Here is a 17,548-nt window from a genome sequence, read left to right as displayed (position 1 = left end):
AATCAATTTTCCTCATTTATTTAGAAGTTTCCTTATTAAAATTTAGCTTTGTTGTTTCAAACTCAAATTTATCCCTGTCAAATTGAATGCTAAGTTCTGCCATGTTATGGTCACTGTTTACTAAGAAATCTTTAACTCTTGATCACTTATTAAATCTGCTTTATTACATATTACTAGATCCAAAACGGTCTGATCCGCAATGTTGTAGGAACCTGTCACGAGTACGCTTGAGTTGTCTCTGCTAATTTGATTTTCCCAATCTACCTGCAGATTAAAGCCATCCATGACTAAGTGCAGCCCTTCCTCCCTGTCATCATTCTGTCCTGATGTATTCTCTGTCTGACCGTCAAGTTGGATGTGGGGCCTTTAGATGTCTCCCACCAGTATCTTTTTTCCCCTTGTTATTTTTTAACCTCCACCCATAGGGAAGCCACTTCTCCCAATCAAGAACGCTTCCATTGTCCTATTTATTCCATCTTTTACTTATAAAGTACTAGCCTTTCCTTCCTGCCCACCTTCTCAAAAGCAATCATGTATCTGTCAGTATTTAGTTCCCAGCTTTGATTTCCTTCTAACCATGTCTCCATGATAGCCATGAGATCATGTTCTTCAAACTGTATTTTTGCCATTAGTTCATCTTGCTTATATTGTGCTATGTAAAATAAATGGCCATGCTATACTCCACGCTAAACTGTGTTGACTTTCAGCTGAAAGCTCGTGATGTTAGTGGACAGGCACTGACTTTCCTTAGAGATTTGGTTGGAGCATTGCTAAATCTTCATACTTACACTGAGCAAAGAATTCAGATCTACCCCATTGACTCTGCAACAGACACTATATCTCCACTGAACCAAAAGGTATGTTTCACTACTTATTGGGAAATATGTTACCAATAATGGGAATTGTGGCAACATTAATGATGTATCACCTTTTATAGTGCAAGTGAAGATTTTAACCATTGGACAATCATTTAAGTTCCACAAGTTTTTTGCATATGTCCTATATTGTTAACTAAGTTATAATTAAATTTCTTGCTGCAGAGAGAATTCTACCAAATTGCAACATCAGAGAGATTGTCAATAAAAAGTTTTATAGTATTAGCAGGATTAATGAGAAAGATGTGGAATATCTGAGAGAAAAGTGTTCTTTTTAACATAAAGGAAGAGGCTAAATATTCTGTGAAAGTAAAAGAGCTGACAGTTAACTGAACAAAAAGCAGAACTCCATTGTAATGCATGATCAGTGAATAAGCTTTTTTGCAAGTGTTGACATTTTGTATGCACCATTTTAGAAACTGTTTTTATTGCCAAAAAGTTAGGGATCTTGTTTAAAAACCCATGCTGTCCATTTATAATAAATTCAGTTGGTTCTGGTTATAATCGCTTTACTCTTTATTCTTAAAAACAATTTGTATGTGGGTATTATTGGCACAGTGCAATTGAGCATGAGCTTTTGTTCTTCTCATTGTACCGACTGGTGGAAGAAAACGCCTCCTTTGCGCTAAGCAAATATTTTCATATTCTATTATTGTTTCTTTTAGTGTGTTACTTTGCAATCTCTTTTAATTTCTGGTGTTTTATGTGTTTCAATAGCTTTCAGCAATCAACATGACTATCATTGTAACGGTCATAGACTGGAAAATTGTATTGCCATATGTTCATATTTCAGTTCCAAAGTCTTGCTTAATTAACAAGCCAATTTTGTATACATTAAAGAATAGACTAGTAGCAATTCACGTATTGTGTGTGCTTTCACACACATTAATATGAGGGAGGATCTGACTGAAACTTAGAGAATATGGAATAGCCTGGACAGAGTGAATGTTGGGAAGAGGTTTCCATTGGCAGGAGAGAGGAGGACCTGAGGGCACAGCGTAAGAATCAAGGGAAGAACTTCAGAACAGAGATAAGGAGAAATGCCTTGAGGCAGAGAGTGGTGAATCTGGGCAAATCATTGCCTCAGAAAGCTGTGGAGGCCAGTTCATGGAGTATATTTAAAACAGAAGTTTTTGATTGCCAAGGGGATCAAAAGTTACTGGGAGAAAGCGGGAAAATGGGGATGATAAACCTATCAGCCATGATTGAATGGAGGAGCAGACGTGATGGGCCAAATGGTCTAATTTCCAATGTCTTATGGTCTCATTTATTTTCCTCTCCAATGGTCTCCAAATACCCACTAATTCAAGCAGCCCCACTGTGAAATCCATCTGATATGTAAATGTGATGAACCTTTCAGGTTTGCCTCTCCTTCAGCATTGATCAATCTTTTGTTTTATTGGTGCTCTGACATAGCGGCTGAATATCCTGTCTTAGGAAGTTAAATACTATTATTGCAACAGGGCCTTTGTTGAAAGTACTCTTAAGAATCATAGCAACACTAATGATGATTTAGATTTGTTATTTACACATCTCCCATTGTAATGTTTACTGTATCAAATAATGTCCTTTTCCTAGGGCAAAAGTGTGGCCATTCTATGTCATGCACAAAGATGAAACTTTAAGGTCACAAAGTTTAATTGTTAAAAGCTCCCTCCATTCAAGCAGAATTGAGTTTCTGACAGATCCAGGAACCTTTCACACTGTGAAATGACAAATATTCTCCAATATTATTTTAAATATGCAAGAAAATGTTTTGAATTTTTTAATGTATTTTCAAGCGGAGGGAAAGCATTTAGACTATGCACACCATAATAATTTAAAAAAAAGACCAGATATAGAAGCTGAATTTGGCCATTCGGCCCATCAAGTCTGCTCTGCCATTTGATCAAGGTTGACAATTACACAACTTCATTCTCCTGCCTCATTCCCTTTGATCCTCTTATTAATCAAGAACTTATCTGTCTCTCTCTTAAATACATTTAATGACTTGGCCTCTGCAGTCTACTGTGGCAATGAGTTCAACAGATTCACCACCCTCTGAAGAAATTTCTCTTCATCTCAGTTCTAAATGGTCATCCCTTCACACTGAGGCTGTGCTTTTAGGTCCTAGTCTCTCCTAGTGGAAATCTTCTCCACATCTACTCTAACCAGGACTCTTAGTATTCTGTAGATTTCAGCGAGATGTCTGTTTCTAAACTCCATTGAGTGCAGACTCAGAGTCCTTGACTGCGCTGCATGACTGACCCTTTAACCCCAGGATCGTTCTTGTAAACCTCTTCTCGGCCCTCTCCAATGCCAACTCGTCATTCTTTGGATACGGAGCCCAAAATTGCTCATGGTATTCCAAATGTGGTCTGACCAGAGCATTATACAACCTTACCAGTGCATCCCTCCTATTGTATTCTAGCCCCCTCAATACGAATGGATAACATTGCATTAGCCTTCCAATCCGTCAACTGATCCTGCTTCTTAATCTTGAGAATCCTGAACTAAGATTCCTCAGACCCTTTTGTGCTTCAGATTTCTAAAGCTTTTGGCTGTTTAGACAATAGTTTAGGGCGGCATGGTCATTCAGTGGTTAGCACTGCTGCCTCAGTGCCAGTGACCTGGGTTCGATTCCAGCCTTGGGTGACTGTGGAGTTTCCACATTCTCCTCATGTATGTGTGGGTTTCCCCTGGGTGTTCTGATTTCCTCCCACAGTCCAAAGATCTGCAGGTTAGGTGGATTGGCCATGCTAAATTGCCCATAGTGTTCAGTATGTTTAGGTTCGTTACATTAGTCAGGGGAAATGTAGAGTAGTAGGGTAGGGGAATAGCTGTGGGTGGTTAATCTTCGGAGGGTCACCAGACTTGTTGGGCCAAATGGCCTGTTTCCACACTAGGGATTCTGTGATTCTATACTTCTTTTTCTACCAAAGTACATAACCTCACACTTTGCCACACTGCAATGCATCTGTTACTACTTTGCTCATTCTCCTAGCATGTCCAAGTCCTTCTCCAACCTCCCAATTCCTCAACACTGTCTTTCCACCTATCTTTGTCTTATCTGCAAAGTTGGTAACAATGCCTCCATTCCTTTGTCTAGATTGTTAATGTATAACATGAATAGCTGTAATCCCAACATTGGTCTGCTGCAGACTTCCACTTGAGACTGGCTCCCATCCTGAAAAAGACTCCTTTATCGTTACGTTCTGCCTTCTGCCAGTCAACCAATGCTGATAGCTTACCCTAAACACTTGGTCTCTTAGAGTCAGAGATGTACAGCATGGAAACAGACCCTCCAGTCCAACCCGTCCATGCCGACCAGATATCCCAAACCAATCTAGTCCCACCTGCCAGCACCCGGCCCATATCCCTCCAAACCCTTCCTATTCATATACCTATCCAAATGCCTCTTAAATGTTGCAATTGTAGCCGCCTCCTCCACATCCTCTGGCAGCTCATTCCATACGAGTACCCCCCTCTGCGTGAAAACATTGCCCCTTAGGTCTCTTTTATATCTTTCCCCTCTCACCCTAAACCTATGCCTTCTAGTTCTGGACTACCCAACTCCAGGGAAAAAACTTTGCCTATTTATCCAATCCATGCCCCTCATAATTTTGTAAACCTCTAAGGTCACCCCTCAGCCTCCGATGCTCCAGGGAAAATAGCCCCAGCCTGTTCAGCCTCTCTCTGTAGCTCAGATCCTCCAACCCTGGCAACATCTTTGTAAATTTTTTCTGAACCCTTTCAAGTCTCACAACATCTTTCCGATAGGAAGGAGACCAGAACTGCACACAATATTCCAACAGTGGACTAACCAATGTCCTGTACAGTCGCAAAATGACCTCCCAACTCCTGTACTCCATACTCTGACCAATAAAGGAAAGCATACCAAACGCCGCCTTCACTATCCTATCTACCTGCAACTCCACTTTCAAGGAGCTATGAACCTGCACTCCAAGGTTTCTTTGTTCAGCAACACTCCCTAGGACCTTACCATTAAGTGTATAAGTCCTGCTAAGATTTGCTTTCCCAAAATGCAACACCTCGCATTTAGCTGAATTAAACTCCATATGCCACTTCTCACTTATTTTACTAAGCAGCCTCCTGTGCAGCACCTTATCAGAAGCCTTCTGGAAATCCAATTAAACATGCCCCCACTGGCTGTCTTCTGTCCAGCTTGCTTGTTACCTTCTCAAAGAATTATCACCGATTTGTCAGGCATGACCACTCATTGACAAAGCCCTGCTGACTTAGCCCTATTTTACCCACTCACCTCCAAGTACTCCACAATCTCATCCTTATTAAGGACTTAGCAATGACTGAGATTACGCTAGTTGGCCTGTATTTTCTGTTCTTTTGCCTGCCTCCCTCCTTAAAATAGCGGTGTTACATTAGCCATCTTCCAGTGCTTTGCGACTCTCCCTGACTCCAGTGGTTCCTAAAAGATAACCTCAAGCAGCCCCACTGTGAAATCCATCAATCCACAATCTCTTGTGCTATCTCCTTCAGATCCCTGTACTGTGGTGCATCTGGGTAGGGTGATTTATACATCTTCGCTCCTTTCTGCTTGCCTAGCACCACGTCCTTAATGATGGCCACTATACTCACCTCTGACTTTGGCATGCTACTCGTGTCTTATACCATGAAGACTGATGCAAAGTATCTATTCAGTTTGTCTACGTTTTCTTTGCACACTATTGCTGCTACTACTACACCCTAATTTTCCATTGGTCCAGTGTCCACTTTTGCCTCTCTTACAATTCCTTATATTAACAGCAAGCTTACCCTTATATTTTATCTTCAGGCACTGCCACCAGTTCTGCCCCTCGCCTGTTGTTTTAAGTTTGTCCTCTGCTGGTTTTTAAAGACTTCCAAATCCTGTGGCTTTCCACTAATTTTAACCATATTGTATGCTTTTTTCTTTCTTTTGTTTTTATGCTGTTCCTGACCCCTCTCGTCAGTCATGGTTGCCTCTTCCTCCTCTTGGTACATTGTTTCTTCCTTGGGATGAATTTCTGCTGTGCCTCCTGAATTACCCCTAGAAACTGCTGCCATTGCTGCTCCACCATCTTCCTTGCAAGACTCTCCTTCCAATCAACTCTGGTCTGTTCTTCCCTCATTCCTTAGTAGTTGCCTTTACTCCATTATAATATTGTTACATCTGATTAAAGCTGTTCCCTCTCCAACTGCAGGGTGAATTCTATCATAAGGTAGTCACTGCCCCTTAGGGCTTCCTCCATCTTAAGCTCCCTAATTAAGCCTTCCTCATTGCATATAACCACATCCAGAATTGCCTGTTTCCTAGTGGGCTCTACCACAAGCTCCTCCAAAAAAAGGCATTGCACAAATTCCTTTTGTTGGGATACACTATAACATGGATTTCCTAGTGCACCTGCTTATTGAAGTCTCCCATGATTATTGTAATACTGCCTTTTCTATTTCCTGATTTATTTTCTGTTCCATATCACTGCTCGGAAGCCTGCATATAACTCCCATAAGGTATTTTCTCCCTTTGTAATTTTATCAACTCTACCCAAACAGATTCTGTGCCTTCTAACGCTTATCACTTCTTGCAATCGATTTTCATTTCAGTTCTTACTAACAAGGCAACCCCACCCCATCTACCTGTCCTTTCTTTGGAGTGGGTATCTTTGGATATTCAGTTCTATCCCTGATCCAATGGTAGCCATGTCTTTGTGATACCCACAACATCATGCCTGCCAATTTCAATCTACGCTTTTTGTCCTCTTATTTGCTACACCTGAAGTTTGACTCCGAAACCTTTCCATACCCTATCCTATTACTTGTTCTGGAAACTTCCATAACCTTGCCTGAACCTCGCTTGACCTAGCCAAATGTTCTCTTTCCCTGTTGAACTTTGCAGTCTTCATAATCACATCAGAATACTGGAATTAGTTTTACTTTTACTTAGGAACAGGGGAAGGCTATTCAGCCCCTCAAGCCTGTTCTATCATTCAAACAGATCTTGGCTGATCTTTGGCCTAATTCTGTATACTTGTCTTTGGCCCATAACTCTTTATATCTTTGCTGAACCAACAAAAAAAAATCTAAGGCCTAAAATTAACAATTGAACAACCTAATCTTTGGTCTTGTGGAGCGTCACAATGTTTCACAGCATTCCAAGTGGTACACTTAACTTGATATTATTTCTCTTATTTCAGTTTTCTGAATATCTACATGAAAATGCCTCTTATGTCCGTCCCCTAGAGGAAAGAATGTTGAACCTATTTGAGAGCATTACTGAAGAAACTCTTACAACACTGGTACGTTTGCTAAAGTTGGTTTAAATGTAGTTTCTACAATATATTTCAGCATTCATATGATGTGCATATTAGGGAAAATCTTTCTCTTCTCTTTCAGGAAACTACTGTGAAGCTTAAACCATTTTCAGATGTCTTTACTACCTATGTTTACTTCCTGAAGAAAATTCTACCATACCAACTAAAGAGGTAAATTGTGTTTGCCATTGTAACAATGTGACAGTGAACTTTTTTAAAAATTAACAATGAATGGAGAAACTCAGCAAAGCTCAGTTTTAAGTTTTATACTCTTGACTTTCCAAAATGTATCTCAACTGAGTTTTGCTTTCATTATCAATGTGCACACATGAGGCATCCGAAAGCTAGATTTAGTGTCATGGAGACTGCCTTGAAGTGCTGCAGTCTATGGAGTTTAAAAACTCCATCCTCCAATCCTACATTTGTTGTTTGATGGTATTGATAGGCTGTCACCATCCTGCCACCCCCACCAACACTGTTCTTGATCTGCCTCTCTGCAATGGTTCACTTCACCACAGACTTGCTGCCCACTAGCGTGGAACTAACTTACGGAACCTATGGGAAACTATTCATCTCCACCGCCTTCAAGCCAAAATCACACTAACCAGTGTCATCGATCTGTAGTACGTGAATGACGCTTGCGTATGCACGATCTCGGAGGATGTACTCCGGACCTTCCTGGCGGCCAAAACAATTATTGATGAAGAGATCCAGCATCGCTTGCAGTGTGCTAGTGCATCCTTCATCTGCGTAAGGAAAAGGAGAAGAACAACAATGTCAGAGTTGACACCAAGATAATCCTTTTCAGAACGGAGGTGATTCCTACCCTCCCATGTGGCTCTGAGACGTGGACTATCCACAGCAGGCATCTCAAGGCGCAGGTGCAGTACTGCCAACACTGCCTGCACAAGATACTCACAATCTCCATGAAGAAAGGCACACCAATGCCAGCATCCTCAACCAGGCTAACGTTCCCAGCATCAAGGCACTGACCACCTTTGATTAGCTATGATGGGCTGAGCATGTCATCTGCATGACCGACGTGAGACACCCAAGCAGGTATTGTAGTCACTTCTTTTTTGAAACAGCAGATGAGCTCCTGGCGGACAGAGGAAACACTTCAGTGATACCCTCAAAGCCTCACTGGCGAAGTGGGGCATTCCCACACTCACCTGGAAACACCAGCCCAATACTGTCCAGAGTGAAGAGGAGCATCCGGTAAGGCTTCAAACACCTTGAGATTTGCCGGTTGGGGGAAGAAAAATGGAAACGGGCGAAAACAGCAAAAGGAGTGCACTGCCACAACAGTGCCTCACCCACCGCTTCCCATGACCACCAAGTGTAACAATGCCTGTGGTAGCCGCATCGATCTGTACAGTCACCCACAACTCTTCCTGAGAATGGAGAACAGTCATCCTTGTTTGCGAGGGATCACCAATGATGATGTGCTAGCTAGAATTTGTTTCAAACAGATCTAGCAAAACTGGGAATTTGTGAGTTGCTGTGCGCCATTAGCAGTATCAGAACTGCCATCATCCATTTTGATTCATTCCATATGAAATCAAGACTAAATTAAAGTACTGGTAATGCAAAGGCTTTAGGGTTGGTAATACTTCAATATAGAACTTGAGTACCTTTTGGTACTAGCAATAGTGCTTCATGGGATGGCAGGACAGACCTACGAAGAGGGGACAAAAAGGTGGATGATTAACCACGATCCTACTGAATGGTGGACCATGTTTGAGGGGTTGAATGACCTTTTCGTGCTCATGTTCTATGTCTATTGGTCTTTATAGCATGAAAATTTAAGTACAGGAGCAGGGTTATCTTTGTTGCAACTGTAAGAGGCCTTGGTGAGAACACGCCTGAAGTATTGCGTGTAATTTTGATCTCTATCTGAGTAAGGATGTTCTGGATATGCAGGGAATGCAATGAAGGTTTACCAGGTTGATTCCTGGAATGGCAGAACTTTCATATGAAGAGAGATTGGGTTGAATAGAACTATATTCACTACAGTTTGAGAATCATAGAAATAGAGTCATAGAGATGTACAGCATGGAAACAGACCCTTTGGTCCAACCCGTCCATGCCGACTAGATATCCCAACCCAATCTCATCCCACCTGCCTGCTCCCGGCCCATATCCCTCCAAACCCTTCCTATTCATATACCCATCCAAATGCCTCTTGAATGTTGCAATTGTACCAGCCTCCACCACATCCTCTGGCAACTCATTCCATACACGTACCACTCTTTGCGTGAAAATGTTGCCCCTTGGGTCTCTTTTATATCTTTCCCCTCTCACCCTAAACCTATGCCCTCTAGTTCTGACTCCCCGAACCCAGGGAAAAGACTTTATTTATTTATCCTATCCATGCCCCTCATAATTTTGTAAACCTCTATAAGGTCACCCCTCAGCCTCCGATGTTCCAGGGAAAACAGCCCCAGCCTGTTCAGCTTCTCCCTACAGCTCAGATCCTCCAACCCTGGCAGCATCCTTGTAAATCTTTTCGGAACCCTTTCAAGTTTCACAACATCTTTCTGATAGGAAGGAGACCAGAACTGCGCACAATATTCCAACAGTGGCCTATCCAATGTCCTGTACAGCCGCAACATGACCTCCCAACTCCTGTACTCAATACTCTGACCAATAAAGGAAAGCATACCAAATGCCTTCACTATCCTATCTACCTGCGACTCCAATTTCAAGGAGCTGTGAACGTGCACTCCAAGGTCTTTGTTCAGCAGCACTCCCGAGGACCTTGCCATTAAGTGTATAAGTCCTGCTAAGATTTGCTTTCCCAAAATGCAGCACCTTGCATTTATCTGAATTAAACTCCATCTGCTACTTCTCAGCCCATTGGCCCATCTGGTCAAGATCCTGTTGTAATCTGAGGTAACCCTCTACACTGTCCACGACACCTCCAATTTTGGTGTCATCTGCAAACTTACTAACTGTGCCTCTTATGCTTGCATCCAAATCATTTATGTAAATGACAAAAAGTAGAGGGCCCAGCACTGATCCTTGTGGCACTCCACTGATCATAGGCCTCCAGTCAAAACACCCCTCCACCATCACCCTCTGTCTTCTACCTTTGAGCCAGTTCTGTATCCAAATGGCTAGTTTTCCCTATGTTCCATGAGATCTAACCTTGCTAACCAGTCTCCCATGGGGATCCTTGTCGAACACCTTACTGATGTCTATATAGATCACATCATCTGCTCTGCCCTCATCAATCTTCTTTGTTACTTCATCAAATAACTCAATCAAGTTTGTAAGACAGGATTTCCCACGCACAAAGCCATGTTGACTATCCCTGATCAGTCCTTGTCTTTCCAAATACATGTACATCCTGTCCTTCAGGATTCCCTCCAGCAACTTGCCCACTACCGAGGTCAGGCTCACCGGTCTATAGTTCCCTGGCTTATCTTTACCGCCCTCCTTAAACAGTGGCACCACGTTTGCCAACCGCCAGTTTTCCGGCACCTCACCTGTGACTATCGATGATACAAATATCTCAGCAAGAGGCCCAGCAATCACTTTTCCAGCTTCCCACAGAGTTCTCAGGTACACCTGATCAGGTCCTGGGGATTTATTCACCTGTATGCGTTTCAAGACATCCAACACTACTTCCTCTGTAATCTGGACATTTTGCAAGATGTCACCATCTATTTCCCTATAGTCTATATCTTCCAGATCCTTTTCCACAGTAAATACTGATGCAAAATATTCATTTAGTAACTCACCCATTTTTTTGTGGCTCCACACAAAGGCTGCCTTGCTAATCTTCGAGGAGCCCTATTCTCTCCCTCGCTACCCTTTTGTCCTTAATATATTTGTAAAAGCCCTTTGGATTCTCCTTAATTCTATTTGCCAAAGTTACCTCATGTACCCATTTTGCCCTCCTGATTTCCCTCTTAAGTATACTCCTACTTCCTTTATTCTCTTCTAAGGATTCACTCAATCTATCCTGTCTATACCTGACACATTCTTCCTTCTTTTTCTTAACCAAACCCTCAATTTCTTTAGTCATCCAGCATTCCTTATACCTACCAATCTTCCCTTTCAACCTGACAGGAATATACTTTCTCTGGATTCTTGTTATCTCATTTCTGAAGGCTTCCCATTTTCCAGCCGTCCCTTTACCTGCGAACATCTGCTGACAATCAGTTTTTGAAAATTCTTGCCTAATACTGTCAAAATTGGCCGTTCTCCAATTTAGAACTTCAACTTTTAGATCTGGTCTATCCTTTTCCATCACTATTTTAAAACGAATATAATTATGGTCGCTGGCCCCAGAGTGCTCCCCCAGTGATACCTCAGTCACCTGCCCTGCCTTATTTCCCAAGAGTAGGTCAAGTTTGCACCTTCTCTAGTAGGTACATCCACATACTGAATCAGAAAATTGTCTTGTACACACTTAAGGAATTCCTCTCCATCTAAACCTTGAACACTCTGGCAGTCCTAGTCAATGTTTGGAAAGTTAAAATCCCCTACCATAACTACCCTATTATTCTTACAGATAGCTGAGATCTCCTTAAAGTTTGTTTCTCAATTTTCCTCTGACTACTGGGGGGTCTATAATACAATCCCAATAAGGTGATCATCCCTTTCTTATTTCTGAGTTCATAAGGTTTTAACAGGACAGGGTAAATGCAAGTAGCATGCTCCCAGTTTAAGGCGGTAGCCTAGGCCATTTCGGACTCTGGTGAGGAAAAAGTCCTTCTCTCAGTGGGTAGCCTGTGGAATTCTCTGCCATAAAGTAGTTGAGGCTAAAGCATTGCAAGTTTTCAAGAAGAAAGATATATTTCTTGGTTCTAAAGGGATCAAAGAGTATGGAGAGAAAGTGGGAATACAGTATTAGACTGGATGATCAGCCATGTCCTTTTGAAGGGCCAAATACCCACAATTATGTTTCCAAGACTTGTTCATCAGAGCTAGCCACATCTCTCGTTAAGCTGTTCTGGGACAACTACAACACTGGCATCTACTCATTACTGCGGAGAGTTGCCCAGATTTTTCCTGGATACAAAAAAAACCCAGAATAAATCCATCCCAACCAATTAACCACCTAATCCATATGCTCTTGATCGTCAGCAAAGTGATAGAAGGTGTCGTTGACAGTACTATTATGTGGCACTTACTCAACAATAATCTAGCCACTGACTCTGTTTGGGTATTACAAGGGCCATTTAGTTCCTGACCTCATTACAGCTTTGGTTCAAACATGGGAAAAAAAAACTCCAGAGGGAGGTGAGGGTAATTACCCTGATATCAAGGCTGCATTATGTATGACATGAAGCCCCCTTCTCCTCTAATGCCTGTCAACCACCCATCAGGCATAAATCAGACATGTAATGGAATTTTCTGGATGGGTGCAGTTCCAGCAACAATAAAGAAGCTTGACACTATCCAGGACACAGCCAGCTTAATTTGCTAGATTAAACACTCACACTCTTAACCACTGATGTGCATTGGTTATAGCAGTCTGTGATCTGCAAGTTGCACTGCAGCAACTCCTCCAATCTCACCCAGATTGCACTTTACAAAACTGCAACCGCTACTACCCAGAAAGCAAGGCATCAGATGCTTATGACCACTAGCACCTGAAAATTCCCTTCCAAGCCACAAATTGTCCTGAATTGCAACATATTGCCCTCCCTTCACTGTTGCTGAGTCAAAATCTTGATACTTCCTTCCTGCAGTCCTCTGGATGTAACTACCTGACTGAGGTAGTTCAAGAAGCACTTCATAACCAGCTTCTCAAGGGTCATTAGAGGTGAGAAATAAATGCTGGCATAGGTAGTGAACCCACTCCCAACAAATGGATAATAAAAACAAAAATCATGTTAAAAGTTGCTTCATGTTTTTTAAATTGGGCAAGATGAATCATTCAAACAATGATTGAAAAGCAAAACGCTTATAAGTGCTTCAGATCTGAAACAGAAACTAAAAATACTGGAAATACTCAGCAGGGCTGGCTGCATCCGTGAAGAGAGTTAGAGTTGATGTTTCAGACCTGTGAGCTTTCTTCACATGTTTCCAGACCTACTGTGTGTCTCTAGCATTTTCTGTTTTATTTCAGGCTAGGATACTTAGTTCCAAGCAGAATCTAAGCTTTGCCAACAAAAAAAGGTGAGAACATCTGCATATCATTTCTAATGATTTACATGCCATATTTATTCCAATTCTGCATCTAGTGTTCATAACCATAAAATTTGAATGAGGCAAATAGAGGGCTAATTTATAATATCTTCAAGTTACAATCCTTTTGGATAAAGCAAAGTTTCACTATTTGCAACAAATTTTCTAATCTGCTTCTGTTTGAAATGTTTCACAAACTTCTGTTACTTTTACTTCCAGGAATTCAAGTGACCATCCATCATTCTTTTACTTTGAGTGACCTGTTTTTCACTGCCAATGCATTTAATGGTCCATAGTGTTTTAGTGTAATTGAAGCTGAACAGAGAAATTTGCTCATTTAGTTTGTATGAAATTCTCAGTTGTGACCAAGCTGTTCAGGAGTGCATTAAAGGTGGGTTATTTAGTTTAGATGCTTGTAAGGAAAAATTAATCATTTTATATTGAAATGGTTCTAGTTTGGAGGAAGAATGTGAATACTCGGTGTGCACAGCTAGTTTACAAGCAAGAAATATGGAGCTGCAGAGTGACATGAAAAAGATGACTGCTGTCTTCGAAAAGCTGCAGGTTTACATAAGTCTCCTTGCCTTACCAAGTGAGTTCACAAAATGATTTTTTTGTCCTTGCAAGAGTACTACAAAACCACTGTATAAGTTCCTGGAAGGATTTGTAGTCAAAGTATCCTGCCATGGCAAATGGTGGAATTTAAGAGTCTAATGATAACCATAAATCTGTTGTAGACTTGTAAACATCCATCTGATTCACTCATGTCCTTTAGGGAGGGAAGCTGCCATCTTTTTCTGGTCTGGCCTCCACGTGACTCCAAACCCGTAGCATTGTGGTTGACCTAACTGCCCTCTGTGCAATTAGAGATGAGTAGTAAATGTTGATCCAGCATTCCTGTTAATTAATTTTTTAAAAATATATCAAATATAGAGTTGAGAAGGATGAAATATGTTTTCATGTAATTTTATGTAAAGTGATTTCAGGAAAAACAAATGTACTTAAATGAAAAGAAAATTGAGGCCTGTTTGAATGCTTTGTAGGGTGACTAGTGAGGCTGGGACTGAGCAAGTTTTTATACAGGTGGCAGCAGGAATAAAATTGAAGAAACCTATTGACTTGTTTTGTCTGTTCACAACACTACAAAAGTTAATTTCATTTTGTTTTTAACTCTGCACCTTTTTCCTTTTAGGTACAAAACCTGAAATGCTCCTTCAGACAAACTATAATGTAATTTTCACACAGCTTGCTGCTTGTCTTCATTCATTGCATGATGTCATGAAAGGCAAGTCTTTTAAGAAAAAGGCATTTTAGGATCTTTTCAGCTATATATAAGGATTTTGCTTCTGCACCATTGTTTTTAACTGTCCTTTTATAAATATTTTGAAATAGTTCAGAAGTAAATAGCCAGCATACTAAAAATGTAACAAAGATCGGCATATTCCTCAATTTTTTGTTATTTCCCAAATTCTAACTCTGAAAAATCTATAGTGTATCCTCTGATTTGTTAATTAATTTATTCTAGCTTATAGATTGTATCCAGTGTCCTACATGACTGGCTATCTCAAAGTCAACAACTTTGTGTATGTAATTTCCATTTCTTAAAAAAAAATGAATATGTATAGCAATGCCACTAAAGTGTAATAATGTGAACAATTTTTATGGAGAGAAATTAAGTGAGCAGAATGATGGCAAATGGAGTATCATATGGGAAAATGTGAAGTTGTTTATTTGGATGGGAGAACGAAACAGTTTTTTGTGGCAAAAAGCTGAAACACAAGGGGACTTGGGTGTACTTGTGCATGAAACTTTTAAAGCAAGCGCATGTGTAGCAGATAATCAGTAAAGTGAATGAAATGTTGGGCCCTTATCTCAAGTATGAGTAGGGAAGTCTGATTGCAACGGAGAACGTACTGGCAGATCACATCTGAAGTAATACGAGCAGTTTTAGTCCCCTTATTTAGGCCATTATTGCATTGGAGGCAGTTCAGAGAAGGTTCACTAGGATAATTGCCTTATGAGTAAAGGTAACAGATTAGGACCCTGTATATTGCAATTTGGAGGATTGAGAGGTGATCTCAGTGTAGCATATTGGATTTTTTCATAGACTCTTAAGAGGCTTGACAGGGTAAATTTTGAGATGATGTGTTCCCCTCAGAGAGTATCTGGGATCAGAGGGCATCCTCTTAAAATAAAGATACACCAATTTAAGACTGAAATTAGGAGGAATTGCTTCTGAGGGTTGAATGTTTTTGGAACTCCTTGTCACAGAGAGCTGTGGGGTACAGTCCTTGTGTATATTTAAGAGAGAAATTCTTGATCAGAAGGGGAATTCAGGGTTAAGGGGAAAGACAGGAAAGTAGACATGAGTATCAGATCAACTGCAGTCCTATTGAATGTCAGCAGGATTGGGGGCCCAAATACTTAATCCTGTTTCCTATTTCTTATGGTCCAGCTTCTTGCTGACTAAAAATTGTTTCCCCTCAATTATATAAAATTAACCTGATCAATAATACTTTTTAAAAAATAATCTGCTCCGATTTCTGTATCGGAGAAATGAAGGTCAAGGTATTCTGTTGTGTATATTAAACTGATTTTGTATATTGTATGGTAGATATTAGAAACAGCAGCTTACATTAATATAGTGTCTTCAAGATAAACTATCCTCTGGTGCTGCTTGGAAATGCAGTCAAGGAAAAATCAGCATTCAATGGTGATTCTGGATACCGGAATATCAGGTCTCAATCAATGAAGTAGACTTTGAGGAAGAGTTTCATAGGCGAATGGGATTAGGGAGGGATTTCAGAAGCTTGGGGGTCAAGACATCTGAAGACATTGCTGACAACGTTGATGTGGAGGGTATGTAAGAAACCGGGTATGGGAAAGATGGAGTTCTTGAAAGGTTTCTAGAGCTGAACTTGCTTAGAGGAATGAGATGCAATACCATGTGCTGAGAACCAAAGTAGGGCTTTGAAAGGAGGAATGAGAGGTGAATAGGAGTTGGTATGTGTTGCGATGTGAAAAGTTTCCTTTATGTCCAGATTTATGGAAAATAGGTGATTGGAGTTGATTCTGGAAGTAAGTAGTAGTTACATGTATTATTATTTTCTCTTGTTTGCATATTCCACAGAGGTTATATTTTCTAAGCTTTTTGTTTTATAAAACATTCATCTTTGTAGATGACCCATTTCCATTATTGAAGTTTTAATAACTTATCTGTTGACCACTTTAAACAAGTGATCTCTTGGATGCAGATTCTTTGGGAAATTGAGAATATTATGATCCCACCTGATGATAATATGGAGCAAGTCAGATTCTAAAGTGAAACTTGGCTTGATAGAGCAAAGCTGAAAATGTGTTGCTGGAAAAGCGCTGCAGGTCAGGCAGCATCCAAGGAGCAGGAGAGTCGACGTTTTGGGCATGAGCCCTTCAGGAATCACTTGGGGTGTGCAGTGAGAGGGGGACTCACTGAAATCCTTGGAGAGGGAGGAAGAGAGCTTCTTCAAAGAAGGCATCCTTGCAAGAGGATTCGCAGTAGGTTAAAATCTTCTAGGAGAAAGTGAGGACATGCCCGAAACCGCTCATGCCCGAAATGTCGACTCTCCTGCTCCTTGGATGCTGCCTGACCTGCTGCGCTTTTCTAGCAACACCTTTTCAGCTCTGATCTCCAGCATCTGCAGTCCTCACTTTCTCCTTGATAGAGCAAAGGTTTTATTTTTGTTGTTTTTGTATGAACAGTCAGTCACTCAACATCCTCACAGGGGCTGTCAGTGTACTTTAAATATGAGAATGTTAAAATTTATTACATGGGGGTGGGGGGGAGCCTGATTTACAATGTTAAAGAACTATTTGAAGTACTATGTGAAATCTTAGTACAAATATCAGGAGTTAAGATTGAAAATCTCATTGCAGGGATCACCCTGCTTCCACTTGAAAATTCTTTATTCAGTTGGCACTGCTGTAAATCTTTTACGGAGCTTTCTTCTAATTGACTTTTAAACACTTTTGGAACAAACATATGGATTTTCCATATTCTCAGCCTCGAGCAGATTTCTGCTTCAAGTTGTTTTCCTAAAATTTCTAACATTTTCCCAGCCCATCGGAAGACTACTAAGCTATTAGCAGTTCTTGCTGTCACTGAGCCTGCACACACTGCCTGACCATCTGGATTGTTTTGAGTTTGTGATAGGGGGCCTCTGTTGCTGGGCAACAATTTTCTTTTCCTACCCTTTTTAACTAATG

General features: G+C 40.9%; 1 protein-coding gene across 5 annotated transcripts in view; it reads left to right on the top strand.

Annotated features, from left to right (window-relative positions):
- The window catches only part of ppp1r21 (protein phosphatase 1, regulatory subunit 21), a 100,666-nt gene that overhangs the window by 35,858 nt on the left and 47,260 nt on the right, over positions 1-17,548 (top strand). For all 5 annotated transcript variants that reach the window (XM_060830857.1, XM_060830854.1, XM_060830855.1 and 2 more), the window contains exons 9-13: positions 708-857; positions 7,046-7,147; positions 7,245-7,333; positions 13,762-13,898; positions 14,499-14,591. In XM_060830857.1, coding sequence (XP_060686840.1) covers positions 708-857; positions 7,046-7,147; positions 7,245-7,333; positions 13,762-13,898; positions 14,499-14,591 — 571 coding nt within the window. The remainder of the gene's footprint in view (positions 1-707; positions 858-7,045; positions 7,148-7,244; positions 7,334-13,761; positions 13,899-14,498; positions 14,592-17,548) is intronic.

This window comes from Hemiscyllium ocellatum, chromosome 10 (assembly GCF_020745735.1).
Source record: "Hemiscyllium ocellatum isolate sHemOce1 chromosome 10, sHemOce1.pat.X.cur, whole genome shotgun sequence".
NCBI lineage: Eukaryota > Metazoa > Chordata > Chondrichthyes > Orectolobiformes > Hemiscylliidae > Hemiscyllium > Hemiscyllium ocellatum.
The sequence above is the reverse complement of the archived record's forward strand: the minus strand, read 5'-3'. Positions and strand labels throughout refer to the sequence as shown.